The 26235-nt window shown below is 42.4% G+C and overlaps 2 protein-coding genes across 3 annotated transcripts in view; one reads left to right on the plus strand and one right to left on the minus strand.

The window, feature by feature from the left end:
• The window catches only part of col27a1b (collagen, type XXVII, alpha 1b), a 143468-nt gene extending 120190 nt beyond the window's left edge, over positions 1 to 23278 (plus strand). For both annotated transcript variants that reach the window (XM_024003292.2, XM_070447120.1), the window contains 30 exons: positions 459 to 503; positions 1370 to 1423; positions 2312 to 2365; positions 2528 to 2581; positions 2813 to 2866; positions 2962 to 3015; positions 4683 to 4790; positions 5104 to 5157; positions 5481 to 5588; positions 5673 to 5726; positions 5934 to 5987; positions 6953 to 7009; positions 7122 to 7175; positions 7324 to 7377; positions 7487 to 7540; positions 7731 to 7784; positions 9660 to 9767; positions 10789 to 10896; positions 11048 to 11155; positions 11395 to 11448; positions 17925 to 17987; positions 18189 to 18242; positions 18355 to 18390; positions 18769 to 18822; positions 18954 to 18977; positions 19096 to 19161; positions 19446 to 19617; positions 19961 to 20070; positions 20275 to 20493; positions 22063 to 23278. In XM_024003292.2, coding sequence (XP_023859060.1) covers positions 459 to 503; positions 1370 to 1423; positions 2312 to 2365; positions 2528 to 2581; positions 2813 to 2866; positions 2962 to 3015; positions 4683 to 4790; positions 5104 to 5157; positions 5481 to 5588; positions 5673 to 5726; positions 5934 to 5987; positions 6953 to 7009; positions 7122 to 7175; positions 7324 to 7377; positions 7487 to 7540; positions 7731 to 7784; positions 9660 to 9767; positions 10789 to 10896; positions 11048 to 11155; positions 11395 to 11448; positions 17925 to 17987; positions 18189 to 18242; positions 18355 to 18390; positions 18769 to 18822; positions 18954 to 18977; positions 19096 to 19161; positions 19446 to 19617; positions 19961 to 20070; positions 20275 to 20493; positions 22063 to 22209 — 2289 coding nt within the window. In that variant the 3' untranslated portion in view covers positions 22210 to 23278. The remainder of the gene's footprint in view (positions 1 to 458; positions 504 to 1369; positions 1424 to 2311; positions 2366 to 2527; positions 2582 to 2812; positions 2867 to 2961; positions 3016 to 4682; positions 4791 to 5103; positions 5158 to 5480; positions 5589 to 5672; positions 5727 to 5933; positions 5988 to 6952; positions 7010 to 7121; positions 7176 to 7323; positions 7378 to 7486; positions 7541 to 7730; positions 7785 to 9659; positions 9768 to 10788; positions 10897 to 11047; positions 11156 to 11394; positions 11449 to 17924; positions 17988 to 18188; positions 18243 to 18354; positions 18391 to 18768; positions 18823 to 18953; positions 18978 to 19095; positions 19162 to 19445; positions 19618 to 19960; positions 20071 to 20274; positions 20494 to 22062) is intronic.
• Positions 23279 to 24355: 1077 nt separating this feature from the next.
• The window catches only part of LOC111975113 (3-oxoacyl-[acyl-carrier-protein] reductase FabG), a 5491-nt gene continuing 3611 nt past the window's right edge, over positions 24356 to 26235 (minus strand). The window contains exons 3-8 of the mRNA XM_024003293.2: positions 25813 to 25991; positions 25436 to 25529; positions 25099 to 25168; positions 24950 to 24986; positions 24785 to 24848; positions 24356 to 24564 (exon numbers count right to left, since the gene is read on the minus strand). Coding sequence (XP_023859061.1) covers positions 24406 to 24564; positions 24785 to 24848; positions 24950 to 24986; positions 25099 to 25168; positions 25436 to 25529; positions 25813 to 25991 — 603 coding nt within the window. The 3' untranslated portion in view covers positions 24356 to 24405. The remainder of the gene's footprint in view (positions 24565 to 24784; positions 24849 to 24949; positions 24987 to 25098; positions 25169 to 25435; positions 25530 to 25812; positions 25992 to 26235) is intronic.

Below are 26235 nucleotides of genomic sequence, written 5' to 3' on the forward strand. Positions count from 1 at the left end.
GTTTTTAATAACAGTTTTTGCTCATGCCCTCCTACTCATGGCTATGTCCAACTCGTGGGCTTTTGAGTATAGTCTTTCCTACCTTACTTTGCATGTTTACTTTGCATTTACCCCTCATTTAGTGTTCACATCATTTCCTGACTGGTAATGAATAGTGTAGGACTATGAGTGCCCATTCATATCATGTTCAACGTGTTAACACATTTTCATTAGAGGTTCCAATGGCCCAATGGCTCATTTAGTTAGAGTGTGWTGCTTTAAAGTTACAAATCTAAGGTTGTGGGTTTAATTCTTGTATGGGACATTCACACATACTAAATACATGAATTGAATGTTAACCGTGCGTCACTTTGGATAAATGTGTCTGCTAAACAACCATAATGTTTCCGCTTAATGACCATATTATGTGCTTGATATTAATTTCAGTCCTTATTTCTCTCCATGCTATTTTGCTCCAGGGAAATATTGGGGAGCCTGGGGAAGCTGGGCCTAAAGGATTTCCAGTAAGTGATTGGGGCTAACAGAGTGCTCTTTTAGGTTAATCATGCCTTTAGAGTGGACACAGGTTGGAGGGGCAACCATTAGCAATGGAAAAAGAGAGGCTTGTGTGTAGCATGTAGGGCATGCAGTTGTATAACTATTCTCCAGGTCGTTGCTGTAAATGTTTTCTCAGTCAACTTACCTGGTAAAATATGGGGGGAAATATATAAAGAATATGGGGGAAAATATATAAAGAATATGAAGYTGAGAGTTGCTATGGGTTTGTGGACAAACATTAGCTATGAGAAAAGAGAGGCTTGTGAGTAGCACTTAGTACATTAAACCTGTGTATGAATAGGCCTCCCGAGTGGCGCAGCGGTCTAAGGCACTGCATTGCAATGCTAGAGGCGTCACTACAGATCCGGGTTCAATCCCGGGCTGTGTCGCAGCCGGCCACGACCGGGAGACCCATGAGGCGGCGCACAATTGGCTCAGCGTCATCTTGGGTTACGGGAGGGTTTGGCTGGCCGGGATGTCCTTGTCCCATCATGCTCTAGCGGCTCCTGTGGCGGGCCGGGTGCATGCACAGGGCACGGTTGCCATTTGGACAGTGTTTCCTCCGACACATTGGTGTGGCTGGCTTCCGGGTTAAGCGAGCAGTGTGTCAAGAAGCATTGCGGCTTGGCAGGGTAGTGTTTTGGAGGAGGCTCTCGACCTTTGTCTCTCCCGAGTCCGTACGGGAGTTGCAGCGATGGGACAAGACTAACTACCAATTGGATATCATGAAATTGGGTATAAAAAGGGTGTGTATAGTGGAAATGGTCTGTCTTCCTGTGCTCTTAGTTAAATGCTATCTGCATTTATAATAACTGGGTTTATATTATTTCAGGGTCGCCAAGGACTCTCAGGACCTCCAGGTGCCAAAGGAATAGCAGGAGAGCTAGTAAGTCCTTTTATGTCTAAATATTTGTAGGGTTTATCTGCCAAATCCTTGTCAGTCCTAAGTGTCTCTGGCCCAGCCAGGGATATGGGAGATATATCCTGTGTTTAAATTCCTATAGAGCTCAACACTTAATGCCACATCAGGTTAGCGTTATATTTCACCTTCAAGCCAGAAAACTGTCTTTGATTTCATTACTTCCCCTAACTTTGTTTACTGTATTGTCTCCATACAAATACCCTTCCTTGGGTTTCTCTCTACTGCTCCTCTACTTGAAACCAGGGGTTATTGGATCCAACCAACAACTTAGAGAGGAAGTGACTAGTGGAAATTTCCCAAAATATCTGCATCTCCATGTGTTGTAAACTTCGGTGTACGTCTACAGTACGTCTTCATTCCGATACCTCAAATGGTGCAGCATCTGCTGGTTGAGTAGCCCAAGGAAGCCTAATCCTGCATTATGGAGAGAGAGAGATACAATGATACTGTAAGATACGATGATTTACTCAGAGCTTTCCTGCAGAGGCAGAGAGGCAGCTTTATGTGAACATTGGGTTTTTTCCACCACATAGCCTACAAAATCTTTGGCTCTGTGTTCTAAGTCTCTAGCAGTAGGAGCTGATCTGGATCTCAAGTCTAGATTAATTTATCTCCACCACTCCATGTTTTACCCTCAATGTCTTTTTCAMATTTTTATCCTCGCTGCCTCTTTCACATTATAATCCTTGCTGCCTGTTTCACATTTCTATCCTTGCTGTGTTCCCGTACATTTGCTTATTATCCGCAATGTACTTAGTTATTCAAGTGTAGTTACTATGATATAAGGGCTGCATAGGCCTATGTATTTTTGTGGTCAATCATCACTACACTGCCTCGGTCTTATCATCCTAGGGACCAACTGGGCCACCAGGAACAATGGGTCCCCTGGGAGAGATGGGCCTCAAGGTAAGTTTCACCACACTCCATAAACATGCCAAACAGTAGTATTGTGGCTTCTATAGGTTATTGTAATTGCTCGTGTAGTGTGCCATTCACATAGGCATTGGTCATTGGAGCCTGAACACTATCTGTCTAATTTGATTGTCAATGGGGATTTTTCAATGACAGGGTCCCCTTGGAAAGGTTGGGGAGTGGGGATTGCCAGGAGAACCAGGAGAGAAGGTAAGATAATACCCTCAACTGCTCAGAGAAATAGTTGATGTATTCAACAACACTTCAATCAAGGGTCACTCAACATCTCACTTCCAATGCCATAACTTACAGAACCAGTAATAGTCTGTATATCAATCTACTGTATGCATGTCCATAGGCCACACAATCCATGTGTTTTAGTGTAGTTTTGACCTGTGTTAAGTGTCCATGTGCTTAGTGTGTTATTGACCTGTGTGACAGGGTTCCCTTGGACCAGCAGGAAACCTCGGAGAGCAGGGCCTCATCGGACAGAGGGTGGGTACCCCAAAGTTCACTTGTACCCGTGTCAGTGATTCTTCTAGTGGTAACATTGGCCTTATTAACTTGTACTGAAACCTCCTCTCCTTCAGGGTGAGATGGGAATCGATGGGGAGGCAGGACAGAGTGGACCGGATGGACCTAAGGTAAGAGATAACACTATGGTAATAGGATCCATCACAATGACTAACTTGAGTTGAAAGTCTCGGCCAAGAGTTGACGGTCATTGTCTCTTTGGCTGTGTTTTCACAGCCACCCTAAGAAGGTGATATAAATCGGAAGTCAAAAGTCCAGATTCCATGTGTTTTTTTTTTTGTTTACACATTCTGGAAAAAATCCGATAGTTATCAGATATACAAATAATTGGCAAAAGATCTGAATTGGGCTGCCTGTATAAACTTTGACATCAGTGAACAATTTTGGTGCCACCCCTTTTTCTCCCCAATGGGTAGTTACAGTCTTGTCTCATCGCTGCAACTCCCGTACGGACTCGGGAGAGGCGAAGGTCGAGAGYCGTGCGTCCTCCGAAACACAACCCAACCAAGCCGCACTGCTTCTTGACACAATGCCCACTCAACCCAGAAGCCAGCCGCACCAATGTGTCGGAGGAAACACTGTGCACCTGGCAACCGTGTCAGCGTGCACTGCGCCAGGCCCGCCACAGGAGTCGCTAGTGCACGATGGGACAAGGACATCCCTGGCCGCAAAAACCCTCCCCTAACCCAGACGACGCTGGGCCAATTGTGCGTCGCCCCATTGGTCTTCCGGTCACGGCCGGCTGCGACAGAGCCTGGACTCGAACCCAGAATCTCTAGTGGCACAGCTACCACTGCGATGCAGTGCCTTAGACCACTGTGCCACTCGGGAGGCCCTGCCAGTTCGAGTTGCACCCTTGTATCTCCCAATAGGATTCAGCCATGTGATAGCCAATGATTTGTAAATCACAATAGGGCGTTTTTATGATAACTTTCACTATTTCAATCAGCCATTCACAAGAGAAGGCGATTCAAACCTTTATCAGATCATCAAAGCCATATTCATATGAAGCTAATGAACTGTACTGTACACTTAGCTGGAATGACAGTTATTTTCAGTCAGACTCAAGTACTGTATATGTACTGTATGCTGTTGACACTGAGTGAAAATAAATAGGCAGCTGGCCTATTTTGAGCTCTTCCGTCTGTCAGGAGGTCTTATAGAAATACAGTGGTGATTCAGAGAAGCACAAGGAGATTTCATATCCATCTGAGCCAAGCTGCTGGATAGTAAGTGTTGTGTTGTGCATGAACACACGCACACACACACGCACACACACACACACACACACACACACACACACACACACACACACACACACACACACACACACACACCACACACACACACACAACACACACACAACACACACACACACACACACACACACACACACACACACACACACACACACACACACACACACACACACACACACACACACACACACACACACACACACACACACACACCACACACACACACACATACAGAAGCGCTTGCTCGCACACACACACATCATCATCCTATCTCCTGCAATCGACATATTACCAATGTCAAACGATGCAGGACAACTCTCCTATGAGTGCAGTGGATTAACGCCTTAAAACTCACAGATGCACATCTGTACCATATTCAACTGCTGTTCACATGGAACACTTCTCCACGTCGGCCTTCAAAGTTATTTGAATATTTGTTACTACCACCAAGATCTACACCAGTGAAGTATTGTATCTGGTCACGTCTGAGTGCATCTTCCCTATTGTTCTGTGCTCAGGGCGAGAACGGTGACATGGGACCTGAGGGGGGTAAAGGAGAGAGGGGTGAGATCGGACTGAAAGGAAAGGAAGGGTCTCCTGGACCTCCTGGCTTAGTGGGCTTGAGGGTGAGTGTTCAAACGTAGGATTACTACATTCCGAAATATAACCTTACATTTCCTGTACTTGACTCTCAGGTTCACGTAAGTCAGACTGATGACTTAACTCACTGGTTGTTGGGTGAACAATGTAGTCTACTATGTGCCAAATACTGTAGGATTCATAACACTTCTTTGTCTCTCCAACAAACAATTGTTTTACTTTCTTTGAGTAGAAAGGTAACTGCTTATGACATTGTTCTAACCATTGCCTTGTCTTCGTCATACGTTATTATATGTTTATTGCAGTTCAAGTAATGGTTTATTGACTCATGTCTCCCAGGGTCAGGAGGGTAAACCTGGCAAGTTTGGTGAAAGAGGAAAACCAGGGGAGAAGGTATGTACTGTATATCAGCTCAGTGCCTGCAGTTATTTCATAGGCCTCCGTCTGACACTCTCATTTAATTCCCTGAAACCTGTTAGTCGTTTTACCATAGTCTTGTTTTGTAAAGAAAGTTTGATGACTGCTTGTAATTGTGGTCAACGGACATAAGGGTCAATGGCCTTCCGAGCCACCGCACTATGATTAAAGTGCTCAGCCAATGGGCAGTTTTAAAATGGACAGTTGACATAGTAAAACTATCCACACACCACTTCCTAGTGACTGAAAGGTGAMCTTTGCTAATTTTGTATGCCTGCTCTTTGGCGACCCTTCTCCAGGGCAGCAAGGGTCATATGGGTCACCTGGGAGAGACTGGGCCAATTGGTGAACAAGGAGAGGCAGGATTTGTCGGGCCGAAAGGATCGAGAGGAACCATTGGACCAGTGGTAAGGCTCTTCTACAGATCTGACTCTGATGTGGAGGTTTCTTAGTGCTGAAGGTCACTAAGACTGATCATCTGATGTTCACAGGGTTCCCCGGGTAGAATGGGCCAACAAGGAGAACCAGGCATGCCAGGATATGAGGTAAGAATGACCCTTATGTCATTGAATTAGGTGTCTTTGACTCAATATTACTCAGATTTTTGTAGAATCTAGAAAAACTAAAGATAGTCAGATGATTGATCAATAGAGAGCATTGTCGTCTGTGATATTTTGCACGATAGGTTGCCCAAACTAAGACAAAAGTATTGAGTTGTGCTCCGGGATGACTTACACTATCTGTTATTTTAGGGCCACACAGGACGACAGGGCCCACTGGGACCTCCTGGACCAAAAGGTGAAAAGGTACACTTCCCACAGTCATGTCTGTTTGTAATAGCTCTCTCAAATTCTACTATCCAAGTGGGTCTGGACTCATAGCCTGTGAAGGTTTGGGTTTAGTGATGACTGACCCAACACTGTCCGTTATTTCGTCTGTCTGTCCTATGGTCAATCCACATTATGTCCCACATATCCTGTTATAACAAATTGGTATGGCTCGTCTTTCCTGACTAGGTAAGTACAACACTTTAGGGCCCTACCCATTGGTAATAGCTGCATGTGTGCATACACTGCGAGAGTCGATCTCACTGCCTGTGTTGCTGTTATAGTTTGATAATCCTGCAAGAAGTGATCAAATATAATTGTTTGATGACATGCACCAAGGCACATCTCATTAACTCAGGGGGCATGCTATCAAACGTAGATCATTGGCCAGAAACTGCTTTGGAATACTCCTTGTCATCATTATTCAGGAGATCAATCATGGTACAGTTGAGATAAATAGGACTTCGATATGAAGCAGTTTCCTGTTTACCGACAATGATAAACTCATAATGACATTTGACAACCTTGCTTACTTTCTAATGAGACCCAAATTGTGCCACTGCTCATAAATCGTTACGTTTTGGATCCCTTCTCCCCTGTTTCCTCTTCTATATCACCAAGCACATACACAGCACATGCACTATATAATACTACAAGCATCCCACATCATTCAACAGTCCCTGTAAAGTCACTGGAACGTTTAATGTCATCTTGATTCCATTTAATTGGAAGCTGCCGGTTACTGTCTACAAAAGCCCTCGATTTATTTGAATACTCCATTGTTTTGGAGTCCAATTACATTTCACATAATTTCACCTTACACAGTCTCAAGTTCAAGTTTGAAGTTTAAATGTATTGTCCTGGAGGCAAATTGGTTTTGTAGCAATGCTCATACATAAAATGCATAAAAAACTACATTTGTTTTCCTGTATAATGTTTTCCAGGGGGAACAGGGGGAAGACAGTAAGGTGGAAGGCCCTCCTGGTCCACAAGGTGACAGAGTGAGTTCCTCACATCATGTATCCCTCCGCCTACAGCAGTGTTTGGTGTTGGTGTGCTGCTGTAGCTAATTATCTATATGCTTCATTGTGTATGTTTCTCATCTGAAACAAGGGTCCTACTGGAGACAGGGGAGACCGAGGAGAACCAGGTGACCCCGGATACTTAGTGAGTGGGACATCGTTTGACGTTATTCTTTCATTGGCCAGGATATACTGTATAAAATAGGGGTAATAACCAAATCTAGTAAGAAAGTTACTTTACTTGAATAAACTTGCTTCATGCGTGGAAATGTTAACACACGTCTACTTCTCAGGGCCAGCAAGGAGTGGATGGAGAAAGAGGCAAGGCTGGAGCAACTGGACTACCTGTGAGCCAATGGTTATGTTTATGACTTGCTAATATGTGATTACTTACACTGACAGTATCCACATAAACACAGTATCCAGCTATTCATCATGTATGCATTCCTATTGTAGGGACATCCTGGATCAAGGGGAATACAGGGGCCAAAAGGATCCAAAGGTGATCAAGTAAGGACAACAGACCTTGACAAGTAACAACATATCTGTAGTATCCAGTGTCAGTGTATACCATAACACCTGTTCATTTTACATCATGACATCTGTTTGAACCAGACACAGTGTGATTGATTTAACCTATGGTATGATGACATCCTGTCACAGTTGGTTGTTGACTGCTGTTTACTCTGATCTACTCCAGGGTCAGAAAGGCAAATGGGGGAAGCAAGGTGAATCTGGGACCAAAGGACCACTGGTAAGTGGGACACCTAGTTTGTAAAGCAATGCAACATGTACCTAATTTCATTGATTGATTCATTGATTGAATCAAATCAAATTGTATTTGTCACATGCGCCGAATACAACAGTGAAATGCTTACTTACAAGCCCTTAACCATCAATGCCGTTTTAAGGGGGGAAAAAGTGTTAAGAAAGTATTTACTAAATAAACTAGTAAACAATAAATAAATAAAAATAGTCTGGGTAGCCATTTGGTTAGCTGTTCAGGAGTCTTATGGCTTGGGGGTAGAAGCTGATAAGAAGCCTTTTGGACTTAGACTTGGCACTCCGGTACCGCTTGCCGTGCGGTAGCAGAGAGAACAGTCTATGACTAGGGTGGCTGGAGTCTTTGGCAATTTTTAGGGCCTTCCTCTGACACCGCCTGGTATAGAGGTACTGGTTGGCAGGAAGCTTGGCCCCAGTGATGTACTGGGCCGTACGCACTACCCTCTGTAGTGCTTTGCGGTCAGAGGCCAAGCAGTTGCTATACCACGCAGTGATGCAACCAGTCAGGATGCTCTCGATGGTGCAGCTGTAGAACTTTCTGAGGATCTGAGGACCATGCTAAATCTTTTCAGTCTCCTGAGGGGGAATAGGCGTTGTCGTGCCCTCTTCACGACTGTCTTGGTTTGTTTGGACCATGACAGTTCGTTGGTGATGTGGACACCAAGGAACTTGAAGCTCTCAACCTGCTCCACTACAGTCCCGTTATTGAGAATGGGGGCGTGCTCGGTCCTCCTTTTCCTATAGTCCAAGATCATCTCCTTTGTCTTGATCACGTTGAGGGAGAGGTTGTTATCCTGGTGTCTGACCTCCTCCCTATAGGCTGTCTCATCGTTGTCGGTGATCAGGCCTACCACTGTTGTGTTGTCGGCAAACTTAATGATGGTGTTGGAGTCGTGCTTGGCCATGCAGTCATAGGTGAACGGGGAGTACAAGAGGGGACTGAGCACACACCCCTCAGGGGGGCCACCGTGTTGAGGATCAGCGTGGCAGATGTGTTGTTACCTACCCTTACCACCTGGGGGCAGCCGTCAGGAAGTCCAGGATCCAGCTGCACAGCGAGGTGTTTAGTCCCAGGGTCCTTAACTTAGTGATGAGCTTTGAGGGCTCTAGGGTGTTGAATGCTGAGCTGTAGTCAATGAATAGCATTCTCGCGTAAGTGTTCCTTTTGTCCAGATGGGAAAGGGCAGAGTGGAGTGCAATAGAGATTGCATCATCTGTGGATCTGTTTGGGSGGTATGCAAATTGGAGTGGGTCTAGGGTTTCTGGGATAATGGTGTTGATGTGAGCCATGACCAGCCTTTCAAAGCACTTCATGACTACAGATGTGAGTGCTACGTGTCGGTAGTCATTTAGGCAGGTTACCTTGGTGTTCTTGGGCACAGGGACTATTACAATAATACTGACCGAGTCAGTATTACAGACTCGGTCAGGGACAGGTTGAAAACGTCAGTGAAGACACTTGCCAGTTGGTCAGTGCATGCTCTGAGTACATGTCCTGGTAATCCGTCTGGCCTTGCGGCCTTGTGAATGTTGACCTGTTTAAAGGTCTTTCTCACATCGGCTACGGCGAGCGTGATCACACAGTTGTCCGGAACAGCTGGTGCTCTCAAGCATGCTTCAGTGTTGCTTGCCTCAAAGCGCGCATAGAAGTCATTTAGCTGGTCTGGTAGTCTCGTGTCACTGGGCAGCTCACGGCTGTGTTTCCCTGTGTAGTAGGATTCAGTCTTAGTCCTGTATTAACGCTTTGCCTGTTTGATGGTTCGTCGGAGGGCATAGCGGGATTTCTTATGTACTAAAATGCAGGTTATGATACAGTATATATGCTTTTTTTCTGTGTATTTCCTAGGGTCCAGAGGGTCATCCTGGCCCAAAGGGAGTTTTGGGCAGAGAAGGCCTTGAGGGCCAGCCTGGAATGGACGGCCATCCTGGGAAAGACGGAGACAACGGAGTAAAGGTAAGAACAGACAATAACTGTGTTCTCCTCACTGAGACTGAAATGACCAGGGCCTCATTTCCCAGCGCCTTTGTAGCATTAAGATCATCGTTAGAACCTTCTTAGAATGTATCTTTAGTAGCCAAGGTGTTTCCCAGAGCCTTTCTTTGGTAACATGACTCTTAAAAACTGTTGCACGTCTACGAGTGATCCAGAACACTCATAGTGCAGCCAAAGTGCATCGTTAGATGCTTTTTTTGCCCTTCCACACCACACCACATCTCAACTGAATATAGAATCAAGATATCTAAGCTATCCGTCTGACTGTGACTGCGGATAACTTCAGAACGAAGTTGACTTAAAAATACAAAGTCTTTGCAATTGCTACAAACAAGTGAAGGATAAAATGATGCTTCAAATGAAAACTGAGATGATTGCGTTAATAAATACATAGGCTACAATGAACCAGTACCTGGGCTTGAGGAGATCCTGACACTCAGGATCCTTCAATTCAAAGTCCCATTAACCTACTCTGCAGATGTTATAACATCAAAATACATTTGGTACTCACCAAAATATGGAGTTTCGCAGAGCAACTATAGTCAATATTGCCATTCTGCACGGTATGTACTCACAAAAAAGGTTTGCCTCAATGTGTTTCATGATGTGTGATAACATGTGTGCAATGATTTAGTGCACTATTATTGGGTAAGCACAATATGCTGCTTCAATAGCCTATTTGCAGCCATATGTGGTAATCTCTCTCTAGGAGCTGATTCGTTGTCAGTATTGTGGAATAGTTCTAATGTTATGGTAAGATTTAAATGGAGAAAGCTGATCCGAGAGCAGCACTCCTTTCTTTCGATCCTATCAGTATCGAAGCATGGTCTAACAAAGAACGTATAGCGAACGTTCTCTCGACGCGCTTGTTCGAGAAACACTCTTAAAAAGTTGGCTCGTAAAATGTCAATGCATCTTAATGCTCAAGTTATGTTTTCTGTAAGGCTTCAGTCATCATCAGCTCTGTGTGTTCACTCCTCAGGGGGAGCAAGGGGACGACGGAGAGTTTGGTATTATCGGCAAAGCTGGAAAACACGGTAAAACGGGCGTGCCAGGGCTTCCAGGCGATCAGGGCCTCTTTGGATCAAAGGTGAGAGAGAAAAGAACATGCTCCAATGAACTATAGAGACCCATCATGTTTATCATGTTCGACAGTGTTTAAGGTGTTGAGACAAAGGAATATGCACTTTGCTTGTTATTCCATTAAAACTGGTTTCTGTCCATGTGTGCGTGTGTCACAGGGAGAGAGGGGTCTCCCAGGCCAAACTGGACCATCAGGGAAAAGAGGCCACATTGGTGGAATGGGGTTGCCAGGGAAACAGGGTCACCAGGGGCCCAAAGGACAGCCTGTGAGTAACATAGCAATAGTGCGGAGTCAGAGAAGAAGTTGCTCATTATGTAGCCCTATTCAGTCTCACTTGACTGAAAATTCTTGGTCACCAAACCGGGTTTGTCATCGTTTGCATCTGTAACTCAAAGGTTATTTGGTTGGTAATGAGTAATGACCATAGACTTACGGTAATGACGAGAATATGTGATGATGCTGGCGATGAAGATGAAGATGTTTCCGTCTCTCTCCTCTCCTCAGGGTGACACAGGTGAATCCGGGTACCCAGGGGTTCTCGGAATGTTCGGACCAAAGGTACGCTACACTTCCCTCCGTTTTCATCTCCCACCTGAGTCACATGATCGAATGAAACAATTCATTAATCATCGATAAAGTTTCCCCCACAAGGATGACCTAAGCCGTAAACGTGGGTGTGACAAGGCTGGCTGTCACCTTGTGCGCTTAAAGSCTTAAAACGTACACTGAGAATAAAACTTTATTTATTGTGCAAAGGGTGCAAGATAACACAATAACAGCTTGGCATTATCAGGTGCTAAAACAACAGCTCCCCTTTCAGACATGGACTATTCTAATTACAGTCCCATCAAAAAGTATTCACACCCATTTACTTTTTCCACATTTTGTTGTGTTACAGCCTGAATTTAAAATTGATTAAATTGACAAATTAATTACAAATGAAAAGCTGAAATGTCTTGAGTCAATAAGAATTCAACCCCTTTGTTATGAAAAGCCTAAATAAGTTCAGGAGTAAAAATGTGCTTAATAAATCACATAATAAGCTGCATGGACTCACTCTGTGAGCAATAATAGAGTTTAACATGATTTTTGAATGACTACCTCATCTCTGTACGCAACACATACAATTATGTGTAAGGTCCCTCAGTCGAGCAGTGAATTTCAAACACAGAGTCAACCACAAAGACCAGGGAGGTTTTCAATTATTATAAAAATGTTTTTAAATGTAAGCTTTATTTAACTAGGCAGGTCAGTTAAGAACAAATTCTTATTTACAATGGCGGCCTACCCCGGCCAAACCCGGACGATGCTGGGCCAATTGTGCGCCGCCCTATGGGACTCCCAATCACGGTCGGATGTGATACAGCCTGGAATCAAACCAGGAACTGTAGTGACACCTCTTGCAGTGCCTTAGACGGCTGCGCCACTTGGGAGCCCAAAATGCTTTGCAAAGAAAGGTCACATTTTGCTAGATGGGTAAAAATAAAAAATAAATTAAATATCCATTTGAGCATGGTGAAGTTATTAATTACACTTTGGATGGTGTATCAATACACCCAGTCACTACAAACTCAGTTGCCGGAGAGGAAGGAAACCGCTCAGGGATTTTACTATGAGGCCAATGGTGACTTTAAAACAGTTACATAGTTTGACGGCTGTGATAGGAGAAAACTGAGGATGGATCAACAACATTGTAGTTACTCCACAATACAAATCAAATCAAATCAAATTTTATTAGTCACATACACATGGTTAGCAGATGTTAATGCGAGTGTAGCGAAATGCTTGTGCTTCTAGTTCCGACAATGCAGTAATAACCAACAAGTAATCTAACCTAACAATTCCACAACTACTACCTTATACACACACACAAGTGTAAATGGATAAAGAATATGTACATAAAGATATATGAATGAGTGGTGGTACAGAACGGCATGCAAATGCAGTAGATGTATAGAGTACGGTATATACATATGAGATGAGTACTGTAGGGTATGTAAACATAAAGTGGCATATGTTAAAGTGGCTAGTGGTACATGATTACATAAAGATGGCAAGATGCAGTAGATGATATAGAGTACAGTATATACATATGAGATGGGTAATGTAGGGTATGAAACATAATTAAGTGGCATTGTTTAAAGTGGCTAGTGGTACATTTTTACATAATTTCCATCAATTCCCATTTTTAAAGTGGCTGGAGTTGAGTCAGTATTGGCAGCGGCCGCTAAATGTTAGTGGTGGCTGTTTAACAGTCTGATGGCCTTGAGATAGAAGCTGTTTTTCAGTCTCTCGGTCCCTGCTTTGATGCACCTGTACTGACCTCGCCTTCTGGATGATAGCGGGGTGAACAGGCAGTGGCTTGGGTGGTTGTTGTCCTTGATGATCTTTATGGCCTTCCTGTGACATCGGGTGGTGTAGGTGTCCTGGAGGGCAGGTAGTTTGCCCCCGGTGATGCGTTCTGCAGACCTCACTACCCTCTGGAGAGCCTTACGGTTGTGGGCGGAGCAGTTGCCGTACCAGGCGGTGATACAGCCCGACAGGATGCTAACCCAATTGACAGAGTAAAAAGAAGGAAGCCTGTACAGAATATAAATATTCCAAAACATGCATCCTGTTTGCAACAAGGCACTAAAGTAATACTGCAAAAAATGTGGCAAAGCAATTACATTTTTGTCCTGAAGCGTTATATTTTGGACAAATCAGCCAACAAGATGAGTAGGCCTAACGAACAGCAAAAGCACTAGCCTATGTCAATCTACTATTCCCATAGTACAAAAGTTGACTTATTCTGTGTGATAAAATAAATATTCCAAACATGGTCTAGGACAGTTGTGGAATGCGATAGATCCCAAATTAATACAACCATTGGCATAAAAAAACGGTTTTACGCAAYAGATCAGAACGTTTAGCTTAAAATTTTAATACATTTTTACGGTATTTCTTCACATTTATAAGCGCAGAAATGCGCACAGGGCAGTAGGCTATAAACTCACGTGCTGCTTCTGTATGCCAGTTAGGCTCTACAGCCCTTGTAAAGCAGATAAATGTGCTTAATTTTAAGGAGTTATTTGGCCACTTTAGTTGTGATACAAACCTTATCAAAACATATAGGACTATGGGCTAGGCTACATGAGGTGTGCAACTATGATTCAAAAAAGTCACAAAAAAATGACTTTTCCCACGGTTCATTTTCAGCCAGGTAGGTTATACTCCTGTTGTAAAGATAAACAATATGCTTAATATTAGGAAAGTTGAGAACTAAATATAGTAGTCCGAGCCTATAGAAAGCTGATGGGAACCTCTTTTTAATAGAGGCCATCACTCTGTTTTCTCACACAATTGCATAGCCTATAGAAATGTTGCGCAACATGAGCTCATGGGTTCTCATGAAGTCTTTGATTAGATTTTTGAATACATTTGCATTGATGTCAGAGTGATTAGAGGGACAACAGAGTGCTGAGTACCAGGCAGTTAGCAAGTTTGGCAGGCTACTAATGACCAACAGCAGCATCAGAACTTTGGATTTCTAATTACTGAGACTAAATGGTCATGTGGAATTTGACTGCCTTCATGGATTGTGACCGCCGATGTGGCGTTAATACGGTCACCGCAACAGCACTGTTCCTGAGTGGCAGAGTTACAGTTTTGACTTAAATCTACTTGAAAATCTATGGCAAGACCTGAAAATGGTTGTCTAGTAATGATCAACAACCAATTTGACGTAGCTTGTAGAATTTTGAAAAGAATAATGGGCAAATGTTGCACAATCCAGGTGTGGAAAGCAATATATATATATATATATATATACTCAACAAAAATATAAACGTAACACGTAAACTGTTGGTCCTATGTTTCATTAACTAAAATAAAAGATCCCAGAAATGTTCCATACGCACAAAAAGCTTATTTCTCTCAAATGTTGTGTACAAATGTATTTACAGTAGAAATACCGTGACGAGATCCTGAGGCCCATTGCCATGCCATTCATCCACCGCCATCGTCCCATTTTTCAGCATGATAATGCACAGCCCCATGTTGTCAGGTTCTGTACACAAAAAGTTCTTCCATGGGTTGCTTACTCACCAGACATGTCACCCATTGAGCACGTTTGGGACGCTCTGGATCGACGCGTACGACAGTGTGTTCCAGTTCCCGCCAATATCCAGCAACTTCTAGCAGCCATTGAAGAGGAGAGGGATAACATTCGACATGCCACAATCAACAGCCTGATCAACTCTATGCGAGGGAGATGTTGTCGTGCTGCATGAGGCAAATGGTGGTCACACCAGATACTGACGGGTTTTCTGCTCCACACCCCTACCTTTTTTTTAAGGTGTCTGTGACCAAAAAGCGGGCTGATATAAATACTATGCATGCCAGTCTCTCTTGGCTAAGAAATTAGGGGCAGAAAGACAAATTCAACCTCATCTTTCATCGAATCAGATGGCTTATTCATCACAAAACCATTTGATGTTGCCAATTATTTTAATGATTACTTTATTGGCAAAGTGGGCTAACTTGGCCAGGAAATACCAACAATGAACAGTGAGCCATCATATTCACACACACAAAAGGAAATAATGAAAGAAAAGCATTGCAAGTTGGAATTTTGTAAAGTTAGTGTGGGAGAGGTGGAAAAATGATTGTTATCAATCAATAATGACCAACCTCCTGGCATTGACAACTTAGATGGAAAGCTACTGAGGATGGTAGCTGACTCTATAGCCACTCCTGTCTGTCATATCTTTAATCTAAGCCTAGAGGAAAGTCTTTGTCCTCAGACCTGGAGAGAAGCCAAAGTATTTCCGCTACCCAAGAGTTGGAAAGCAGCCTTTACTGATTCTAACAGCAGACCTATAAGCTTGCTGCCAGTTCTCAGCAAATTGTTGGGAAAAAATGTGTTTGATCAAATACAATGTTATTTCTCTGTAAACAAATTAGCAACAGACTTTCAGCATGCTTATAGTGAAGGGCATTCACTGACACAAATTACTGATTGGTTGAAAGAAATTGATAATAAGAAGATTGTGGGAGCTGTACTGTTAGATTTCAGTCCAGCCTTTGATATTATTGACCATAGCCTGTTGTTGAAAAAAAGTATGTGTTATGGCTTTTCAACCTCTGCCATATTGTGGATTCAGAGCTATCTATCTAATAGAACTCAGAGGGTTTTCTTTAATGGAAGCTTCTCTCTCTTTCACTAATTGTGGTTGTTCTCTTTCTCTCTTTTTCTCTTCTCTTTCTCTCTCTCTCTCTTTCTCTCTCTTTTGCTCTCTCTCTTTTTCCCTCTCTTTTGCTCTCTCTTTTTCTCTTTCTCTCTCTCTTTTTCTCTCTCTCTTTCTCTCTCATATTAATTTTCGGGATGGAAAAATGTTTTAAGTATAAACTTAAACGACTAAAACCAGATATAAAGTATGTAGAGAAGATAATGGACGTCTATATTTTTTTAGAATATAATCTAGTGACAACTAACAATCACCAAAATAAAAGCTAGACAGTCAGGGAGAATTGAAATTTCCAAAAACAATTMATTTAGCAGTATTAATTGTGTTATGTTTGAGCAAAAGAACACGGCAAAACTGGATAACATGGCAAAATGCATAGAATTGCAGGAAACTAGCTTTAAAACTGCAAAATGTTATCTCAACTCCATGGCACATTATATTGAATCGCAGGAAATTAGCTTTAAAACTGCAACATTTTCTCTCAGTTGCATGGCAAAATGTGTCGAGTTGCAGGAAGTTAGCTTTTAAACTGCAAAACAAATTCTCAGCTCCAGGAAGAAATTTGTAGAATTGCAGGAAATTGGCTTAAAATTTCGACATTTTCTCTGCAGCGCCAAGAAAGAGGCCTCTAAAATGTTCTTTCAAATGTAGCCACGCAACGGCCGACCACGCTCATTGCCACGCCTCCTACCACGCCCCCTGCCACACCCACCACCTAAGCCCTTTTTTGATCCAGAGAAAATCCTGCAATGGTGAATGAATGAAACACAACAAACACATCTTGCTCTTGAATTAATACTTGCATAAACATTTTAAATAGTTAAATGTCTCTAGTGAAGGACCCTCTCCTTCTCAATTGGCCAAAAATATGGTTCTGATAAAACAACGCCAAAAAGCATAACCCATTTTCAGTGGTAAATCAGAGATTGGCTGGAGATTATTAGAGAGCTTGAGAGGAATTTAAAGCCTCAAACGGTTTGGTAGCATATTTAGTTTTTTGCTCTGAAAGGAATAAATCAGAATTAAAAACTGCTGCATTGGGACAGAAGAACGGTCCACAATAAGTTTAACGCACCCACGCATAACGTCACTTAACACGCCATAACTTTTGTTACTCTGCTACTCTGTAGTGATGTTGCTCTGCAGGTGCTGGCCAGCTGAGAAAACAGAGACGTTAGCAGGCTTTTTTCCTACTGAACTTTTAGGCAGTAATTTAGTGTGTCGTATGACTGCCAGTGCTCCACTTGGAGATTATCCTACTGTTTCAGTTTGATATACAGTGTCACACAACAGAGGATGATAAACAGATGATATACCCATATGGTGCAATCTTCCACTAATTTGGCCCATATCGTCATACTTCACATTCAGTGTGCATTATCAACATGTATGTTTGTCATCACATGTATTTGTATCCAACAAGTTCTCAGTCTCATGTCAGAATTAGACGTTAATCCATGTTCTTCAAACATCAAATTTCGAAGTTGTTCCAAAGTGAAGTGTTTAAGGTTAAGTTTAGGCATTAACTCCGAATGGTTAAGGTAAGGGTTAAGGTTTGTGATAGGCTTAAAACAAAAATATCAAAAACAACTTTTTATCGCTGGATTCGAACTTGCAACCTTTGGAATCGGAAGACAAATGCTTCCCCGTCCACAACACCCTAGCAAAATCAAAACATGCTTGAAGGTAAAAGCGCTCACTGTTGCCTCTAGGGGCCAGTTTCCCCATCTCCTGACATCCTGAGACATGGATGGACGTTGAATACTGACTTGTATAACGAGTGACCTGGCTGTTGTATCTCCATAGGGACCTCCAGGAGATCTGGGCCCAGCCGGGATACAAGGACCAAAAGGACCACATGGATTGATGGTAAGAAGAGAAAAGAAAAAATGTGGACATTATGATCCTGAGTTTATACCTGAACAGGGAAAACTCTGGGCCGTAGCTGTAACTAGAAAGACATTTTTTCCCCCTGGTTAGGCCAGGTAAAAATGATTCTCAGGCTATTGTCACTGCCTTGTCAGATATCTACCTATATTTCTACTTTATCACCATGGCTTTTCTCTCCAGGGCAATGTTGGTGCCATAGGCCCAGTTGGTATCATCGGACCCAGTGGTAGTCCAGTATGTACATCATTATATCTCATACCTTCTGATATGCAAAACATGTTAACCCTCTCTCTTATTTGGCAATAATGGAGGGATTTCCCCTCTTTCTTTTCTCTCTCTCCATCAGGGACCCCAAGGTGACAAAGGGAGTCGAGGGGAGACGGTGCGTGTCCATATCTTTGATGAATCCTATCCCCTATAGACCGAGGTTGCGTCTGAAATGGCACTCTATTCCCTATATAGTGGGTATCATTTCGGACACAACCCATGCTTAGTATGGAGAGCACACTACTTAAAGTACATTTAGCTTCGACGCCCAAAGCCCTTTTCATTTCCCTTAGTGCTCCTCTGTTGTGGAATAATTTCAGACAGTGAGAGATGACTGCTGGTTGATGCTGCTTTTGCTTCTCCTGGTAAAGGAGTTTAAATGATGAAATCCATGATATTGATTGGTCAAGACCAGTCCCCAGTTGGAGTATTATTGTCTAGGGTATTGGGGGTTTATTAATCCAATCGTGTTTCTGTTTCTTTTCATAAACAGGGGGTGCAAGGACCAAGGGGCCTTCCTGGTCCACGTGGACCACCTGGGCCCCCAGTAAGTCCTTTGTGTTATTTATGTTACTCTGTGGCAGTGTTAACCTAATTTTCATATTAATTATTTTGTATACTGTACTATGACTGTACAATACATTAAAAACCTCCTTTCTATTTCCTTTTGGTTTCTAGGGTCTCCCTGGTTCTCTGACATTTGTAAGTCTGCTTTACCCTTATGTTAAAACTTGACCGTCTCAGGAAGGATGAAGAGGAGGCGTGAAAGTAAGTGTTCCAGGGTGGTCTTCTTACTGTGTCATTTTGTCATCTCTTCCAGAGAAAGGAGGCTATTGGAGCTGCGTTCCAAGTCATTATTGATTCCCATGCTGCACTGAGGTCAGAGGTGAGTACTCTGTGAGATGATCCCTTGGGAATTCATCAATGTGGCCAGAGGATAATTGTGTGTGTTAATGTTGGTGTGTAAAATGTGGCGCACATCAAATAATGGTGCCCGTTATATGGAGTTAGATGTACAAAACTGAAGTAAGTCTCTTACAAAGCAATGATTATGGGCCATATGTCGACTTTGTCTTCCTACATTTTAGCACATTATCATGTGTCTGCCTTATACAGTGGCAATTTATCTCCTATTGGTGCTGTGTGACCGTTGTCCTCATTCCATTCTAGAGTTCCCATGTCGTGGACCTGCCCATGTTGGACCACCAGGGTACAGAGATCTTCAAGACCCTCCACTACCTCAGCACACTGATCCAGAGCCTGAAGAACCCGCTAGGCACCCGCGACAACCCAGCACGCATCTGCCGAGACCTCAAGGACTGTGAACAGAGGATGAACGATGGTAAGGAAGTTGGAACTAATGTCGACTGAAAGACATGAAAAGCTGTGACATTATTTCCACAGAAAAATATAAGGTTAATTTATTCAGTTACTAGGTCCTAGGGCCAATAGTTTAACCTGCACGTGACTTGACAAGGAAAAACTCTGGGCTCATATGGTCTATAACTACGGCATAAACAATAAGTCTATATACCTGACGGAGCTAGTGACACCTCTTCCAAAAGCACTACATCCTTGCCATAGCCCCTCAGAACTCAGCTGTCAATATGTGTCCACTCTGGTGAAATTACACTACTCCTGTATCCAAAATCCCTTTTCACTCAGTTTATTGTCCCTCCCTTAAGGCACTTACTGGATCGACCCAAACCTCGGCTGCTCAGCTGACACAATCGAAGTGACGTGTAACTTCAGCAGCGGCGGACAGACCTGTCTGAAACCCATCACAGTATCCAAGGTCAGCATCAACTTCTATTGCTCTCACTATCTGGCTCATTTGAATTTCCTGGCTTTTGTGGCTTTTTGACAAGCCCTAACCTTTAAATTCAAATAGGATTTCGGGGGATTTAGTAATCTCGGCACCTAGAACCAAATCTTTCGTCTGTCACAAGAGACTACGGATGGAATTGTAACGGTAGTTGATGTTTGTCTCGGTCTGCAGCTGGAGATTGGTGTAGGTCGCATCCAAATGAACTTCCTCCACCTCCTGAGCTCTGAGGCAATGCAACACGTCACCATCCACTGCCTGAACGTCCCCGTGTGGGCCAACAGTTCCTCCCTGGAGCCCTCCCCCACCGCTGTGCGCTTCAAGGCCTGGAGTGGAGACATGATCCAGGCTGGAGGACTCTTAGAGCCCCACATAGTGAGGGATGACTGCTGGGTATGTTGACCAGTCAAAGATTGCTCTGCAACACTTTGCATAAATGCGCCAATATACCATGTAATAAGGATACTCTATTATTACTTATCTAACCAGAATGTAATTACCCAGTTGTACAGTGCCTTCAGAAATTATTCATACCCTTTGACTTATTTCACAATTTGTTGTGTTACAGCCTGAAAAAAAWAAAATAATGTCTCACCCATCTACACAATACCCCATAATGACAAAGTGAAATCATGTTTTTTGTCATTTTTGCAAATGTTTAGAAAATATCTCATTTATATAAGTATTTCCATTCCCGAGTCAATACTTTGTAGAAGCAGCTTTGGCACCGATTAGACCAGAGTCTTTCTGGGTAAGTCTCTAAGAGCTTTCCACACCTGGATTGTGCAACATTTGCACATTATTATTTTCAAAAATGTAWAGCTCTGTCAAATTGGTTGTTGGTCATTGTTAGACACCCATTTTCAGGTCTTGCCATAGATTTACAAGTAGATTTTAGTMAAAACTGTAACTCGGCCACWCAGAAACATTCACTGTCTTCTTGGTAAGCAACTCCAGTGTATATTTGGCCTTGTGTTTTAGGTTATTGTCCTGCTGAAAGGTGAATTCATCTGTGTCTGGTGGAAAGCAGACTGAACCTGGTTTTCCTCTAGGATTTTGCCTGTGCTTAGCTGTTTTTTGTTTAATTTTCATTCTGAAAAACTCCCCAGTCCTTAATGATGACAAGCACACCTGTAACATGATACAGCCATCACTATGCTTGAAAATATGGAGAGTGGTACTTGGTAATGTATTGAATTGGCTATATTTTTTACAGTATTACTTTAGCGCCTTGTTGCAAACAGGATGTATGCTTTGGAATATTTGTTTTGTCAGGCTTCCTTCTTTTCACTCTGTCAATTACATTAGTATAATGGAGTAACTACAATGTTGTTGATCCATCCGTTTTCTCCTGTCACAGCCATTAAACTCTGTAACTGTTTTAAAGTGACCATTGGCCTCATAGTGAAATCCCTGAGCGGTTTTTCTCCTCACCGGCAACTGAGTTAGGAAGGAGTTTGAAATTCACTGCTTGAGTGAGGGACCTTACAGATAATTGTGTGTGTGTGTGGGGTACAGAGATGAGGTAGACATTCAAAAATATTTTTAAACACTATTTCACACAGAGTGAGTCTGTGCAACTTGTGACTTACTTGTTAAGCACATTTTTACTCCTGAACTTATTTAGGCTTGCCATAACAAAGGGGTTGAATAATTATTGACTCAAGATATTTCAGCTTTTCATTTTATATTAATTTGTAAAAATTTAAAAAACATAATTCCACTTTGAAATTGTGACAAATCTGAATTAAATCCATTTTAAATTAAGGCTGTAACAACAAAATTCTGAAAAAGTCAAGGGATGCGACTGAATACTTTCTGAAGGCACTGTATTTCATATCAATCTGCAAATAGTGTAAAGCATGAACAAATACTGTTCCGTCTCTGCATTTTATGTTTTATAATCTTTGCTCCAATATTCAAATTATTTTGTTCTCTTATCTCAACTTCCTTGTCTTTCAGATCAAAGATGGCCACTGGCACCAGACCCATTTCATCTTCCAGACCCAGGACCCCAACTTACTCCCCATCTTGGACGTGTATAACCTACCAGCCACAGAGCCTGGCTCGCACTACCACCTAGAGGTGGGCCCTGTGTGCTTCCTATAGAGGCCTGTTGTTATAGAAGCCCAAAATACATTGCATACACAGCCTCCTCATAGGAGTGACTTAAGTGGGATGGTGGAGGTTAGGAAGGGCTCCCTGTCCCCATATACCGGGGCCCATCAGGAGATGCAGGGCAGGTCAGGTCCCTTACCCTGCAGCATATGCTCGGACTGCAGAAACAGAAAGGGGGCGCCATTGAGGGACTGACCAGGAGAAACTGCAGAGATACTGGGGCATCTCGCACTATAGTTCCTACCACCTGCCTGAGGAGAAGATATTAAGCTTTGGCTTCTTTCAGGGACTTGTTTTACTGTTGCACAGTATGAGCCCTGAATGCCAGAGTGAGAGAAAATAATATGACAATCTCTCTTCTGACATCACACTTGGACAACGTTTTTTAAATTATTCCTTTTCATGGTCTGCACTCAACATGTAATGAAAGATGTATAAAGTAATAGGGAACGATTATACAGTACATCTTATCTTGTTAAATGTCATACATACACACATATTATTTATACATGTTATATGTATATCTTAATATAAAAGTGCAATAGACATCTCGTTCTGCAACTTTTCAAAGCAATTCAGGTTTACAGGGATCTCAAAACATTGGATATAATAGTAACATAACATTCAGGTGTAGGAAGAGTTCCTAGCATACATCCACAGGTGTATGCTTTCCAGCCATCTTCTCCTGCCTAGTCTGCAGATGAGGTATGAATCGACTTGTCCTTGTGACTTGGTGCAGAAGAAATGCCCACCAGTCTATGAAAAACTATTGCGTTCACACACAAACATTTCTGATGTGCGTTTCCCTAGTCAAGTGAATTGAAGCTGGTAAGAGAGTGGATCCAGAAGAGTGTCAGTCTGTCTACCTCCCATCTCTCATCTAGCTATGGTGCTTTCAACTAAAAGAGAAACAGAGATGACACCTGATACCTTGTGCTAAAATAATTAACTGACTCCTGTGGTGGGTCTTGTTTAATCTTGACAGAATATATCTACATGCCTTTTATATTTCAAAAGGGAATATTTTTTTATACATTATGAATGCAAATTTTTCWTTTTTTTAAACAAATTCACTTTTCAAGCTAACAAAACAGCGTTTTTCCCCTGCATCATTATTGTATCCCCTTTGTACGAGATTTAGGTCTTGTTTTTATTACTTGTTGAAATGTATATAATTATTCAAAGCTTTTTGTCGTATACAGTGGATCCCAACATGCTAATTTATGTTATTTAATGTACATGGGTTTTGCGACTTTGTCATCTATTACACTTCCCATCATCAGAGCATTTTATTTTGCATACATTTGGGGCTTCATGGATTTCGTTATCTTCTTTTTTTTTCAAAACTGTACTGTATTTAGACCGTTTAATGCTTTTACACTTACTGTTTTACACGTTATTGTTGACCATGTTTGTGATACTCTACAGACCAACCAACCATAAACTCAGAATACCTCTCATCACACCAACCATAAACTCAGAATACCTCTCATCACACAACTCAGAGCTCTCCATTTGCATTTCTTTCATTACTTTAACACCTCTGAGTGAGACAGCAGATTTTTGTTTAGGGGGAAGGGATAGATGTTAGTGGTTATAATGCTCATTCATTCATCTTTGCAGATCCTCTGTCTGCTTCAAAATATTGCAGCTTCTAGTTTTCACTTTCCTTTTCTTCAACATTCAGGTGTTCAATAAATATTTGAAACCCAAGAAGATCATTGCGTTTTAACATTTAAAATTGTTAGCTACAAAAGACAYCTTGAACGGAGTTAGTATTCAATAAAAGTTGTCAATAAAATATTGAATTCATTACTATCATAGTGCATACACCGAGGCTTTTTGTTGTTGTTGTAAAATAGCTAACGTATTATTGCAACTGAAATATGAAAGGATTCCCTTTTAAAGTGTAAAAACTGTTACACTTCACATCTTCACCACGAGGGCACTCATGTTCCAGTTTGAAACCCAATCTCCCATCTAAGCATATAGTCATCTAGTTGAAAACAGAAGAACTAAAGGATCTTGACATTATTTCACTTTTATAGCCCTAGACTAGGCCATACTCTACATTTCATTATATTCTGTCCGTCTAGACTCAAAATAGATATTTTTTTAAATGACACAAACCAAGTGAGACAGTTCAGGTTTGTATTGGCTGCCAGTCAATGATCATGTCACAGGATATTATCTTGGACACATGGCGTGGCGCCCCCCATCCACAGGTAGGTTGACCCCGGTAATGAAGGTGGCAGCATCTGACGCCAGGAAGGCTATGGCATGGGCCACCTCCTCCACCTCACCTGGTCTCCCCAAGGCGTGGGTCTGCTTACACTTCTCAAGGAACTGAAGGGGGGGAGGAGAGAGGAAGTTAGTGAGTTCGGTGAGACAGAAAAATATTGCATTATAACTAGGTGACTGACAACATTCTCTGTCATATAGTTAGCCATGAGCTCTCTAAACATTGACATTTTACAATATACAGTACATACATTTTGGAACCCCAGCCAGTGAACACAACCTTGTAAAACAATGTGTTAGGTCCCTGTATAACATAGTAGGTTACCTGAGCATACTGCTCCTCATCCAGCCCTGCTCTCCTGTGGACATCTGTTATGATCACACCAGGACTGGAAGGGGAAAGACAACAGAGAGCGAGAGAGAGATCAATATGGTCGTAATAACTACATAACAAATAATAATTAAGTAGCAAAACATAGACTTGACATACCAGACAGAGTTCACTCGCACTTGCTTCGACGCTAGCTCTGGGAGAAATATGAGTCGTATGAGTATCTCCTTTATTTTCCCCCACTATAATAATACATATTACAGATAATAGAATGACAAGTGAATGGGAGAAAAACAAATCGTTCTTACCAAGTGCTATGCATCGTGTGAATTGGTCAATAGCGGACTTGGACATACAATAGGCAAGGACACCTGGGAACTAGAAACAAATTTACAATTGTGTGCATCAGAAATCATACTGGAATAGTGTCACAGGTGGGATCTGAAGCTCAGTCTCCTGTTTGGGAATCCAACATCTTAACCATAAGGCTAGGAGTACATTTCCATTTCGGGCAGGTGACACTGATTATTGATTTTTTGTCAAAGGCAGGGCTACCTCATCATGAGAGCATGAGTCTGACTTGCCTCCGTTACAAAAGAATGACAAAGAAACACACACCGCCCCCGATGGTCTGTTAATACTTACTGATCGTTGCCCGTTGACACTGGACACATTGACAATAGAACCCTTAGTCCTGATGAGGTGTGGCACACACAGCTGAGTCAGATGGTACACTGATCTGTGGAATAACAAAAACATTCAGAAAGAAAAGAGGGGGGAAACAGTCCAAGTAGAGATGTTAGTGTCTGAAAAATACTGACATGATCGTCTCGTACCTGATTTTGCATAACAACGCACTGCAATTAATAAACACAGAACATAGATTTCAGGCTTCATCCAATGAAAGCTTCTTTGTAGTTTGTGGTGCCCTAGATGTGTCATTCAAGGCCCTACATTACATATAATCTTCAGTCTATCATGAAGTTTATTCTTCAGAGTATTATAGGGTCTGCTAATCCTACCTGACGTTGACGTTCATGACCTTGTCATACTGAGCCAGGTCACCTGTCTCGATGCTGCCCATGGCCAGAATGCCAGCGCTGTTGATCAGCACATCCAGCCGGCCAAAGCGGGCAATGGTCAGTTCCACTGTCTTCTTTACGGTGTCCTCGTTAGTCAGGTCCCCTGGTACAAGCAAGGGCTGGTGGGCAGCAATGGACAGATCATGTTACTCATTCATCACTTTTGTTGGTGTGGTACTGTCATAATACAGGTATTGCAACTAGGAGCATTCAATATAGCTCGCCATGGGAACTAGTGTGCGGATTTTACCAAGGTAAAGACAGTTTCAGGTTGGATATTTGACAGATATTCACGCTTTCTAACCTCAATAGCTTTCTAACCACTTGAGCCACAGACTCCAAAAGAGTGTCATGATGTTGGAA

Source organism: Salvelinus sp. IW2-2015, linkage group LG15, assembly GCF_002910315.2.
Source record: "Salvelinus sp. IW2-2015 linkage group LG15, ASM291031v2, whole genome shotgun sequence".
Lineage (NCBI taxonomy): Eukaryota > Metazoa > Chordata > Actinopteri > Salmoniformes > Salmonidae > Salvelinus > Salvelinus sp. IW2-2015.